At 44.8% G+C, this 14,178-nt stretch overlaps 1 protein-coding gene across 12 annotated transcripts in view; it reads right to left on the bottom strand.

Moving 5' to 3' along the window:
- Window positions 1-14,178, bottom strand: part of DOCK3 (dedicator of cytokinesis 3) — a 585,316-nt gene that overhangs the window by 191,581 nt on the left and 379,557 nt on the right. For all 12 annotated transcript variants that reach the window (XM_073352483.1, XM_073352491.1, XM_073352484.1 and 9 more), the window contains one exon: window positions 11,954-12,035. In XM_073352483.1, the coding sequence (XP_073208584.1) occupies window positions 11,954-12,035 (82 nt within the window). The remainder of the gene's footprint in view (window positions 1-11,953; window positions 12,036-14,178) is intronic.

The following is a 14,178-nucleotide window of genomic DNA, read 5'->3' as shown; positions in this document are numbered from 1 at the left end:
CCAGCCTAAACCTTCCCTACTGCAACTTGAGACCATTGCTCCTTGTTCCATCATCTGCCACCACTGAGAACAGCCAAGCTCCATTCTCTTTGGAACCCCCCTTCAGGTAGTTGAAGGCTGTTATCAAATCCCCCCTTACTCTTCTCTTCTGCAGACTAAATAACCCCAGTTCCCTCAGCCTCTCCTTCTAAGTCATGTGCCCAGCCCCCTGATCATTTTTGTTGCCCTCCACTGGACTCTCTCCCATTTGTCCACATCTTTTCTGTAGTGGGGGGCCCAAAACTGGACACAATACTCCAGATGTGGCCTCACCAGTGCCGAATAGAGGGGAATAATCACTTCCCTCGATCTGCTGGCAGTGCTCCTACTAATGCAGCCCAATATGCCATTAGCCTTCGTGGCAACAAGACTGGTTGTATTTTCTAATTTGACCTTGAAAAGTTAACATTACTAGTGTTTAGGTTTTACATATAAGGGGACAAACCCTTTGCCTAATTAAAGTATTATATGGATGATATTCTGAGCAGATACTGTAATAGCTACAGCTGTACATGTTCATTACTCTATTTGGAGAAGTAGGGATTTATAATTTTATTATGGCAAATTGATTTATAGAGGGGACTATTTTTCAAGGGGAAAATGTCAAAATATTGGGGAGGAGTGGGGAAACATACTTACCCTCTTCAGCTCCACAGAACATACTAAAAACATTAATACAGCCCCAGGGGCTGCAGGTCACAGCCAGACGGCATAGGACCTCAGTGCAGATGGCCCTGAGATCTTCCAGGTTTGAGGGTGGCTTTTTTGCAAGGGGAGAAAATACTGCCTCACCCCTGACAGGAGAATGCAAGAATATCTATGAGGAAATCCTCACAGAAATTTCCAGACAAAAAGTCCCCTTCTCCTGGCTTTTAATGTAGGAGGGGACAATCTGAGCCAATTACTTATTTGTGTCCCATGGAACTGAAGTGATTTGTTGAACTGCGCTCTCAATATTGCCTCTGCTGTAGGTGTAAACTATTCCTGCTATAGAGCTGACATTTTCAAGTGATGTTGGTTGACAGACAAAAAGAAGTAAACCAAAAGACCATGATAATTTAATGCTTCATTACGAACACAGGTTAAAAAAATGTTAGCCAAATGGAAAAAAAAATTTCATTAAAAAGAATGGTTATTTAACTTTACAATACCAGTGGTTCTTCAAGATGTTGTCATCCCCTCTCTCTGATCGATAAGTAGTGCCCCAACTGGAAGGAGGTATTAATATTAAGAATTCCTAACTGCCACTACCTAAATAGTGATGTGATGGGGCACCTGGCCCACACTGGTCTCTAAGGGGTTAATAGAACCCTAGGGAGGCTGCGCAGGAGGCAGCCAATCAGGACCAAGTGGGCCCTTATAAAAAGGGAGCTTCAGGGCAGTGGAGCCCTGTTCTCTGCTGGGAGCCCAGGGAGGAAGGAGTGTGTTTCTGGAGGGCTGAGAGAACTGCCAGCACAGAGAAGTGTTGCTAGCAAGGGCCAGGGGAGTGAGAGACAGTTCCTGGATGGCTGCTGGGGTTTGCAGGCTGAGGCCCTGAGGCAAGGGCAAAGAGGATGCTGGTGCCATGAGGAAGTGGACAGACAATTTGCTTCAGTAGCCACAAATGGAAGTAGCTGAACAGTGGACTGCAGGTCCCCTGGAGGGGGAGCACAGTGTGTGGCATGGTCAGAGGGCTGTATCGCTGAAAAGGACGCCATGATCCTTGGAGAGACATGGGTCCTACAGCAGGAGTGACAGCGGTGAGGCACCACCTGAAGAGGGTGCAATAATATGCAGAGCTAATTCCCAAGACAGCCAGCTGGAGGCACCACAGTGGTGAGTGAACCCCGTTACAAGTTACTTAACACTGCCCTGCCAAATTTGGCATCTGATCTTGTGGCCAAGTCAAGGGCCTAGTACTGAACCAAAGTAAGGAAATTACCCTGCACATTTCGGATATGGGGATGTTTCTAAAGCATGGAGAGGATGCAATTTGCACTCTAGTGAAGTGAGCTTTAATATTTGGAGGAAGAGGTGTACCAGTCCTATAACACCAGATTGAAATACAGTGCATCTAATCTATTTTGGTAGCCTCTGGGAGGAGATGGATTGACCTTTAAGAGCACCAGAGATGTCAAACAAAAGAAACTGAGGTAGTCAAGTTATCAACGTGGTGTCAATAAGACAAAATAAACCCCCAAAGCTCTTCATCTAACAGGAGTCTGCAACAACTTAGCAGACTTCCTAGCAGACAGTCCAGAGACCATTTGTGGTTGCTGATGGAGTGTCTGCTTAGAAATTCTGCTGGGCTGTTGCTCACTCCTGGTAGATGAAGAGCTTTTGGGGTTCATTTTGTGCTACTGACACCATGTCCATAACTTGACTGCCTCCTGACAGAGTGATAAATGGGCACCTCCTTGCTTGTTTATAAAGTATGTTGTTGATTTGTTGTCTATGATAATCTGCAGAGCGGAATTCTGTAGAATAGGTTGGAATGCTATGCAAGCTAAACTGATTACTTTTAGTTCTAGAATTTATATACCATGAAACAACTTTGCAAGAGAAGGAGCAGAGAAAAGAATCCCTCCAAAATGTTCTTGGGCCAACAGTGTGGATAGAATGCGTACCAGGACCACAACTTGCATGCTCATTTGGTATCTTGGAGGATGACCTTAATCAGACTTCTTATGAATGCAGGTGAAGTCTGGCTAGCAGTATCACATATGTGCAAACCAACAAGAGGCCAAAAAGTTTGAGGCAGCTTCTTACTATAGTTGACCATTTGTTTTGATATTGGTCATTAGCATTTTGGGAAGTCTCTTCATGTTGTGGAGAGATTGAATGGCACATGGCAGCCTTGTACTGGTAATGATTGGGCCCTATAGGTACTTCCTGTGGGACAGATGGATGGCAAAATGGAAGTGAGTACTCTTACTAATGAGTAAGTCTTAAGCCTGAAAGAAAAAGGATGATCCAAGTAAGCTTTGCCATCCTGAATCTGAGATAGCATATACATTTAGTCAGTCTACTCAGGTCTAGGATAGGATGAAGACCACCTTTTTGCTTCAGGATAAAGAAATAAATATAAGGAGTAGAAACCTGTTCCCCTGTACTCCAGAGGTACCATGTCCTTTATGACTCCTTGGCAAAGTGGAAAAGACACTTCTTCCTTTAGCTGATTTTCCTGAGAAGAGTCCCTGAAGAATGATAGGGAAGGGAGGTATGGGTAGGGGGTAAGGACTGAAATTCAATAGAATAGTTATGAGACACAACTTCCAGCACCCATTTGTCTGTTGTTATTGCAGTCCAAGTGTCAAGGAAGAAAGCAAGATGGCATCCAAAAGTAGGGCTTGGGGTGGCTCTTGAGTGATTTGAGTGTGGCTCCTGATCCTTGTGTCAAACCTGCTGTCCGAAGCAAATGAAGGCTGCCTAGTAAGTGGGAAAGATGGTGTCCTTTGAGAGAACCTTAACATCTTCCAGGGTAGCTACTCAGAAGGCTATTGTATAAATAGATGTCTTCTGCCTGGATTGCCCTGATATATATAGGACTTATGATTTGGGGCTGAGATGTAGATGACCAATAAATGAAGTCTGGCTCTGGAATCCTTTAGGAAGTGTAGTGTGTCATCTGTGTGTGACCTGTGCCCTTGAAGAGCAAACTTGACAGTTGTACTCTGTACGTCTCTCAGAATGCCAGAGGCTTACAGCCATGCATCTCTGCACACAGCTACCATGGTGGCCATGGATCAGCTGCTGTGTTGATACATCCATTGCAGTCTGCAATGAGGTTTTAGCCATTAGTTAACTTGTGGCACTGATGGGATTCAACTTTTCTGTCAAGTCTTGTGGGAGTTTAGCTAGAAAGGGGGATATCCTATGTTAAATAACCGTCTGTGTTCCATGTTGTGAATGATCTCTAGTCTGTTGCAATTGGACCAACCTTTGGATCCCATGTACTTCCAAACCTGGTCACTGTTTAAAACTCTGGGCCTCTCAGGTACAAAACTGGGTGCAGAACTCCTGTTCATCCTCCTTCCTTGGGATGTGGAACTCTGCAGCCCAACTGCCATAGGCCCTGAAACCAGTATTCTGCCTTTATCATGATCAGTGAAACTGGAGTCAGAGTGTCCATGTTTCCTGGAGGGATTGTTATTGACAGGACACCAACAGAAACAGGGAAGCAAGGAAGTTAGACTGGAAGTAACTCATCCACATGGACAGAACAGTGCACAGGATTTAATAAAGTTTTACTTGTTCAGCTTAACCTTCATTCATTGTGAATGAAACATGGTGGCAGTGTTGGAGCTGTGAGTTCTTTGAAGTGCAGCAGCTAGCAGTGTGAACCATGGAACCTTGGATTTTGCAGATACAAACCTAGCCCAGTGATTGGGCAAGTGGAAGGAGGAGTTTGGGCAGTACACAGACATGCCCATGCAGGATAACAACAATAGCAGAGAAGTAAAACTGTTACTTTACCTTACTGGGAATAAGGCAGAGAGGTCTGCTGCACTCTAAAGCTCACCACTGCCTCAAGCCTCACAGCAGTCCTAGGAGCCTGGGGGAACTATTGCTCACAAAAGAATGAAACTCTGGCCATGATACAAGTTTTTCACTAGAGACAAATCCGAAGGGGCAGGGATAAACCCATATGGTTACTGCCTTATGCACTCTGGCTGTTCCATGCAATTTTTGGGACTTGACAGACTCCCTAATAACAGATGATCTGCAGCACTTGGGATCAAAACCTGTGGGAGTGGAAGCTCCAGGAAGGCAATCTCACATGAGACAGATGAGGCATGCAGTGAAAATAAAGACAAAGGATGAAAGCCCCAGGAGGTACAACAGCTCCAGAAGTATATGAAGTGAGACAACAGCAAAGAAGAGCAGGTGGCCAGGATTCCATACGCATACTGAAATGCATTTACTGTGGGACACTGCATATGCAGGAAAAGGAGAAGTGCCCCGAACTAGGACAGCATTACAAGGAATGTGGCAAGTTGAACTATTTTAGCAGCATGTACAAGAACAGGAGAAAGTCTTAGAAAGATTCAGTAAGACTTGTACAAGAAAGGGAGGGGATATCAGACTCTTGTGGTGACAGTATGACTTTCTCCTTGACTCCAAAGACTATTAGGTACAGACTGTTGGGACAGAAAAGCAACTAGCGACAATACCAACCTCCCCCCCCCCCCCCCCCCCGTGCGATTTCAGATGGATAGCAGGGCCTCCTGCAACATGATTCCTCAGTGTGAACTGGACTCGAACACACCCATTAGAAAAAGTAGTGCATCCTCCTAATGTACAACGAGAGCATAATACAGCCCATAGTAAAATGTGACTTCAGAGTAACTAACATAAAAAACAACAGATGGTACAATTGATGTTTGTTGTGGTGAATGGCAACAACCACAGATCCCTCTTGGGGAATACAGCAATACAAGCTACAGATCTGATAAAAGGGCACTCACCCTTTCACTGAACTGGGCATTGACAAGATACCATTGTCCACTGCTCACAATTGATGACATCTTGCCAGAACATTTCAAAGCCAGAATATTTATGATCTGATGTGAAGAACAGGTTTTGGCACATAAGCCTGAATAAAGAGTCAGGTGTAACACTATTTGGCTGCTACAAATGGCTGTGCATGCTGATGGGCATAAGCTCATTACCAGAGGTGGTCCAGAGAAGACTCACCAAACCACTGGAAGGACTGCTAGTGGTGAAAATAACTGTAGCTCTTATCTTCATTGTAGGTGAAGGGAGAAGTGACACAGAAGCTGAATGAGACCATGGCAGAGAACTACAAGATTTCCTACAGCCATGCAGGGACCAGAAAAAAAACCAATCCAGAAAAAAAAGTTACTCAAACAGCATGAGATGACATACAATGGACAACTGATCACAGCAGAGGCACTGAAAGCAGATCCCAACAAGATTAAGGCAGTCAGAGACACATCAGCTCCAGTGCATATAGAAGGGGTACAGCACTTCAGAGGAATGATACATTCTCTGTCCACACCTGGCTGCAGTAGTAGAACCCATATGTCAGCTCACAAGGCAGGATGTGGAATGGGACTAGGAAGGTCACCAACTCCAAGTATTTGACATGCTGAAACTAATAACAGATGCCCCTCTCCTGAAGTACCACCAAGTAGAAGAGCCACTGACCCTCCAGAGTGATGCATCATAGAAAAGATTGGGCTTAGTTCTTTTGCAGGAGCAGTTAGTCACTTATGCCAACAGAGTCCTGTCTAAGACAGACGTACATCCAAACAGAAGAGGTCACTTATCCTTGTGCCTTAACTGGAGTTCTTCAAGGTGTGTATCCCTGTAGTAGCTCCACTTCAGGAGTGCATGTGTCCCTGCACCTTTGGTTGAAAATTATTGGTAGCAGCACCTATTTGGCCTGCACATGCGCCCTACACATCCTCATTCCCCATCTCAAGAACATATCGGGCTGCATGGGCAAACTGCCCTCAGTTCCTTCTCTACCACAGAGTTCCACAGGGGAAACTCCAAGGAGAAGGGAAGGAGGGTGGGCAGTGGAACATCTTGAATAACTCCAGTTACTACAGAAGTTAAGCTCTCCTTCTTTGAGTAGTGTCCTCATGGATGCTCCATTTCAAGTGATTTCCAAGAAGTACCTCCATAAGAAGGAGGGAGCTTCAGAACAGAGTCCAGTACTGAAGAAAAAACTGCATTGCCAATTGCAGCATCTAATCTAGAGGCAGAGCATAATGGTTGGAGAAAGTATGTACAGAGGTCCAGGTTGCATCTCTGCAGATTTCAGTAACTGGAATGTCTTTGAGTAATGCCACAGACATAGATTGACCAGTAGAATGAGTTATTACTCTAGAAAGAGGTTGAATATCAGCCACATCATAACATGTGATAATATATACCCCAAGATCCATCTTGAGAATCTTTGAGAGGAGAGTGCGGATCCCTTGGATATGTCTACAGCTGAAGCAAAGAGTGTAGAAGACCTTCTGAACAGTTTGAGTTTGTCCAGATAGAAGACTAATGCCCTTCTGACATTAAGGATATGGAAGGCAGCTTCTTGTCTAGTCTGATATGCTTTTGGGAAAGTAACTGGGAGATAAATGGTCTGATTAATAATAAAATTAAGAAGACACCTTAGGCAGAAACTTGGGATCTGGTCCCAAATTACCTTTTCCTTGAGAAACACTGTAAAAGGAGGGTCTGACATTAAAGCCCCCAGTTCTACCCTCTGGGCAGAAGTGCTGGCCACCAAGAAAGCTGTTTTTCATGCATAAATAAAGCAACAAACATAGCTAATGGCACAAAAGGGTGTTATTGTAAGGCAATTAAGAACCAGGTTCAAGTCCCATACTGGAGTAGGTTCTCTAATCTGATGCAAAAGATTCATCAGTCCTCTGAGAAATCCTGAGTTTGCAGGATGAGTAAAGATCAAAAAACCTTCTACAGATGAGTAAAAGGCTGTAATAGCTGCCAAGTCAACCCTGATGAAACTTGCAGAGAGACCTGGAGTCTTTAATTGGTCAAGAATGGTGGGAAGAGAAGAGAACAGGAGAAACTTGTTGACAGGTATACCAGTGATAAAATCTCTTCCATTTTTGAAGGTAAGTATTTCTGGTAGATGTTTTCTGCTGTTTAATAATATATGTTGCACCTATCTTGAACAGGAGGTCTCTGTCCCCAAGAACCATTCAGGAGCCACGCCTGGAGTAGAGGAACTTTCAGATTGGGGTGAAGCATCTGATGAGCATGCTGCGACAATAGAATGCCAACTAGCTGGAAGTCTCATCAGTGGACAAGAAGCAAGTTGAATGATGTAAGGTTACCAGACTTGCCTCTACCAGATTGTTGCAATTAAAATGACCCTAGCCTTGTCTTGTTGGATTTTGTTCAGTTCTTTCCAAAGTAATGTTGGAAGGCCTCTCATCCATGAGATGAGGAAGAAATTGAGTGACCGCAGAACCCGGTTGACTAAAGACACTTGCTTGTCCAGACTGTTTGTTTGGGACGTAGAGTGTCCTGAGCCATCCCTGGAGGCATCAAAGATGTAACCTAGTGTTTTGGGTTACAAAAACACAGCCCAATAGTGATTGAGGGTCTAGTCTCCTCTTTAGCAACATTTCTTGCACGTCGTGTTGGCGGCAGTTGCAAAGAGGTCTACCTCTGGAAGCACCCAAGTTAATAATATGTTTTGGGAGAAATGCCTGCTGAGGTCATCAGCCACAGTGTTTTGCACATCTAGAAGGTAAGAAGCTGAGATGACTCCTGGTTGGGTATGCACCAATTCCAGAGTTTTATTGCTTCGGCACAGAATGAGGGGGAACATCCTCTCCCTGATAATTGATATAAAACACACAGGCCACGTTGTCTGTCATGATCTTGACTGATTTGGTCTGATCAGAGGAAGAAACTGAAGGCAAGCATTTCTGACCTCTCTCAACTCTAGAAGGTTGATGTGGAGTAACTGCTCTGGATGACCCTTTGCCCTGGATTGTGTGAGGTTCCTATCCCCAACGCAAGAGGAAAGTGTCTGATGTTATCACAATGGTAGTGAAATTGTGAATAAATGGGACTCCTGTACAGACCTTGGAAGGATCCTTCCACCAGTTGAGTGACTGCAGAACCTGGCTGACTACAGACACTTGCTTGTCCAGACTGTTTGTTTGGTATGTAGAGTGTCCTGAGCCATCCCTGGAGGCATCAAAGACATAACCTAGTGTTTGGGGTTACAAAAACATGGCCCAATAGTTGAAGGCAATTCCTCACTCAGGTTTGAGGTTGAACTGAACTGTTAAGATACTTTAGGGTGAGAAATCTATCAGTAGGTAAAAGTAAGCCCTGCCTGTCACTGCATTCAGAGATGTCCCTGTGAAATCTATTCTGTTCCCCTGGTGTTATCTGGACTGGTGATCTGCTAGGTCATTCCAATCCTTAACTCTGGGAGCCAGCCTTACCCTGCTCTACTGTGAGAACCCCCACTCCTGGGTTTTTCACGCACAGCCTCTGGCATGTAAGCTGCTCCTTGGATTGTGCAACCAAATGACACTAGCCAATATCTCCGGTCCCAGACACAACCCTAGGAACCTCCGTCTTGCAGTGTCCAGTTATGCCAGCTGGACACTGCAAGCTTATATAAGTTTGTCAATTTAACAAAGAAATTGATATGCATCAGGCTTGTTATCCCAGGGGGAGTCTCTCACATGCTTCAAATCAAATGCACTGCTTCAGGTAAAATAAACAAACAAATTTATTAACTACAAAGATAGATTTTAAGTGATGATAAGTCAAAGCACAACAAGTTGGAGTTGGTCAAATGAAATAAAAACAAAACGCATTCTAAACTAATCTTAACACTTTCAGTGCCCTTACAAACTTAGATGCTTCTCACCACAGGCTGACTGGTTGCCCTTCAACCAGGCTCTCCCCTTCGATCAGCACTTCAGTCGCTTGGTGATGATGTCTGTAGATGGAGGTGGGAGAGGAAGACATGGCAAACATCTCTCCCTTTTATCATGTTCTTTCTTCCCTCTTTGCTTTGCCCCCCACTTCAGGGTCAGGTGACCATTACCTCATTGTAGTCCCAAACTGACCAAAGGAAGGGAGATGACTCACTCGAGAGTCCAACAGACCCTAGGCCAGTGTCTTTTGTTCCTGTGAGGCTGGGCTGGCTTTGTCCCATACATGCCCTGATGAGATGTGAACTGCCTCTCTGCTCTTGGAGAAGTTTTGCCTGGGCCTGTTTTAAGCCACGAGGACACATTTTCAGCATCATAACTATATACATGAAATTAGAACCTATAATATTACTATAACATTACTGTAACAACAATTACTATGACATCATTATAGCAACAATGCTCAGTGCATCATGAGCCTTCCGAAGACACCTGACATGACAAACTTTGCACTGGATGCCACACAATCATTTTATAAGGATGCACATGGGGGTGTAGGGTATTCCCCCAAGGTACAGAGTGTCCCCGTGAAATCTATTCACTGTACTGGTGTCAAAGCAGACCTCTCAAAATTTAGTTGGAAGCCTATTGTGGAGTAACAAGCTTGTTTGTACTGCCAACCATTTCTCTCTTGATAATATCAGCCCCTGAGCAACCAATCCTCCTTTGCCAGCTGCTGTTCTTCCCTGTCTGTAGACGGGGTCTGTCAAGGGGATTGAGATCCTCTCCATTTCCTTGAATGATAAGAAGGAGATTGGCTCCTGCATGGTGGTCTCCAGTATGCCCCATAGGGCCAAGGTGCAGCATCATTTTGACAATGCTGGTTCTGACAGGGCTGACCAGACCATTACCATGCCAGAAGCAGATGACTTCCAGCTCTAAAGTTAGAGTCCCTGATCTGTAGAGAGAGGTCTTATCTTGACCTGTGTGATCTGAGGAGGAGAAGGTTCTCTGCTAGATAATGGAGAAAAAGTGTCCCCCAAACATTGGTACTGGTCAGAAATATGCACTAGTTCCAAATATAGAGATATAAGTGCCAATAGTGGTCCTGGGATGAAGTCACCTCCACCAACATTAAATCAGCTGGTGCTGTTAAGACTTCCATCAATGGTGCTGACGTTGGTTCTGGTGCATATGTTGAGATTAGTGTTATCGCATTTGGTACACATGCCTAAAAGTACTAGTAACAGGCATTGTGCTTCTTCAGTACCTAGCCATAGCTGAACCGACATCACTTGCCTCTGGAGAATGAGCAAGCTTAGTACTCTCTTCCCGGGAGAGCAAAGATTTGGGTCTCCTTATGGGAAGAAACAGACTGGTGACAACATGTTGGGTTTTGCATGCTAGCTAGCAGGGTCACTGTCTGACAATGTCTTAGAAGAGGCAGAATCCATGTTAGAAATTGATCTTCACTCTTCAAGGTCTGAAGTTCTTCTCATTGATCGTCTGAGCAAGTATAACTTCAAACAAGTGTCCTTGGACTTTCTCGTTCTTGTTCTGAAGGAATGACACACTAAGTAGCAGTCTGGCACACAGCTGTCACTGAGACAAAATAGGCTGTGACTGTCCATGGGTGGAATAAGAACATCCCAGGACAGCAATTGTTTGAAGCCTGAATCATAGAATATCAGGGTTGGAAGGGACCTCAGGAGGTCATCTAGTCCAACCCCCTGCTCAAAGCAGGACCAATCCCCAATTTTTGCCCCAGATCCTTAAATGGTCCCCTCAAGGATTGAACTCACAACCCTGGGTTTAGCAGGCCAATGCTCAAATCACTGAGCTATCCCTCCCCTCCATCCATCATTTTGGCCTGGATAGTGGCTTAGAGTGCTAAGACACAAATTAAATTTAGGTTTTTGGAGGGTTTTAAAATAAAAAAAAGGGGGAGGCCAGTAATTTAAAGGGCATTAACACTAACTAGTCACTTAATTTGCAACTGAAGCAGATTCCAGTAAGGGTAGTGGGTGGACACTGCTTGCTCCATCTAACTGCCATGGATGGTAAAAGAGTAACGAGGGATGGCTCTGGCATTTATGCCAGCATGGGGGAGAGGGAGGGCACACATGGTACAGGTGTGGCCCTGCAGACACTGCTATTCAAGTATTCCTATTTTGTGAACATGAGGTGCATGCACAAAGAGTGGGATCCACACAAACAGTCAAAAAAGAAATAATTTCCCATCTTCTGTTTTCTAAGTGTATAATACATGCAACGGGCATTTAAAGATGAAAACTGTGAAATGTATTTGATGTTCCTTTACTTGAAAAAATCAATTAATCTGGAAGATTATTTCAATTTTCTAATGTTAACATTTCATTAAATTGAGCAGAAATATACAGTTTTCATTTTCCTCAGTATACAGGAAAGAAAGAATTTCTATATGTTCCCAGAGTGACCGTGTCTACAGTCAAACAACCTTCAAGAGAAGTCTCAGTTCACAGTTAGATAGGGAAAGAGAATGAGTAATTCATACATACTGTGAAAAGGCCACACATCCGTTCTATCTTCTCTGGATTCCTGGGGCCTCCGTTCTTGTTTAATCTCACCAGAAACCGCTCACTAAAAACCAAAGAAAACAAAGGAAACTTACTTGCAACAAACGTAAACAAAAAAGAATAAATATTTCAAAATGTGTGTTAAACCCTGTCATTTTTGAATTTCTCAAAGCATAAGGAATTGTATTCAGTGACTCAGGTAGAATTACATTGTGAAGCCATGAGTAATTATTGTAGAAGGCTTTGTTTTACAGGAAGTACCTCTTCATGAAAAGCTGCAGTGCTGATACATCTTACTGGCAGATTATCATACTAAAGTAACAGACTTGTGTAAAGGCTATTTTTCAAGTGCATGAAGTCTCATGAAAGCACAGGACTTGAACAAGTGCTGCAGATAAGGACTAAAAAGCATGTGGCAAAGCTCGGTGATCCAAGACTAGAATAGCAGGAATGCTGCAGTACAGGATTGACGTCTATTGACAGAGCTGTTTGGGGTCAGAAGGTACTTCAGGTAAGAACCAGTGCGCATTTGCAGAGCTGTGTAAAGGAAACTTACATAGCACATGCCTGCATGATGCTTGGTTCAAGTTAGTTCTGTCTGCCTTTCACTTTCATGACCACTGAAATTCACTCAAAAATGTAAGAAATCAAAACAAAAGAAGGATACAGCGATGAGGAAAATGTGTCTGAAAGCTTATTCATTTTGAACAAATCCAATAAAATAATGTAGCAATTCTTGAATCTCAGGACCTGATTTACCAAAATTTTTATCATTCATAAATTGAACAGCCCTACTGCAAAGCGAGGATGGAGTCTAAATCAACAAAACGGGGTTGTAAACCAAATCATTCACCCACTAATGGGGACACAATATGGTAGTTACACAAAAGTCATGACAGAGAAGTTACTTATATAGATACACAAAACCAAGATCAGTAGATTTAATTATTTGCTGGGCTTGTGACTATGCACTTGTATACACATTTAAATAACTCTCAGCCTTCAGCTGTGCACATTAGAATATGTACCCTTGGTAACTTTTCCAACCTTGCGCAATTATTTAATTATTAATGTTCTTAAAGTGAGACATTTATTTGCACTATTAAACTTAAGATATGGGTGGCTCTGTGGTTTGGGATGGCATCTGAAACACTTTGTTTCCTAGTCACCATCCCTCTAAAGCAGGGGTGGGCAAACTTTCTGGCCTGAGGGCCACAACTGGGTGGGGAAATTGTATGCAGGGCTGGGGCGGGGGTGGGGGCTGGGGTGAAGGAGGGGGTGTGGTGTGCAGGAAGGGGCTCAGAGCAAGGGATTGGGGCAGAGAAGGGGTGTGGGGTGTATGAGGGGGCTCAGGCAAGGGGGTTGGGGTTGCAGGAGGGGGCTCAGGGCAGCAGTGCAGGAGGGGTGCGGACTGCGGGAGGGGGCTCAGGGCAGGGGGTTGGGGTGCAGCAGGAGGCTCAGAGCAGGGGGTTGGGGTGCAGGGGGGATGCGGAGTGCAGGAGCGGTTCGGGCTCTGGCCCGGCGCCATTTACCTAAAGCGGCTCCGGGCTGGCAGTGGCGCGCTCCAGGGCCAGGGCAGGCTCCCTGCATGCCTGCCCTGGCCCCACGCTATGCCGCTCTGGGAAGTGGCCAGCACCACGTCCCTGCGAGGTCCCTGGGGGAGGAGGGGGCACAGGACTCCGCGCGCTGCCTTTGCCGCACCTCAATTCCCAGCCAATGGGAGCTGCGGGGGGGGGGGGGCGGTGCCTGGAGGCAAGGGCAACACATGGAGCCCTCTGCACCCCCCTTCCCTGCCCCCCCAGGCCGCAGGGATGTGGTGCTGGCTGCTTCTGAGAGTGGCGCGGGGCCTGCGGTACCACGATGGGCAATCCCTGAGGGGCCGGATCCAGCCCGCAGGCCACAGTTTTCCCACCCCTGCACTAAAATATCCTAGTAAATTATCAATAATTTTTGGCACCAAAAATGATCAACTAGCCAGTCTGTGGCTGAAACAGGATTGTGTGACCCTGTAATATAGAATATGCTGTAAAATTGATGTTCCTGTGAAATAAAATTCTTAAGACATAAAAAGAGACGTCTTAGAGCAGGGCCTATGTCATCCTGCTAGATGTTTAGGGTAAAAGACCATGTTTTTCAGATATTAAAACTTATTCCACAGAACATGAAGCATTTTGGGCACATTTCCTGCCTCTTCTGTTTCTTTTTAC

This window comes from Lepidochelys kempii, chromosome 7, assembly GCF_965140265.1.
Source record: "Lepidochelys kempii isolate rLepKem1 chromosome 7, rLepKem1.hap2, whole genome shotgun sequence".
Taxonomy (NCBI): Eukaryota; Metazoa; Chordata; order Testudines; family Cheloniidae; genus Lepidochelys; species Lepidochelys kempii.
The sequence above is the reverse complement of the archived record's forward strand: the minus strand, read 5'-3'. Positions and strand labels throughout refer to the sequence as shown.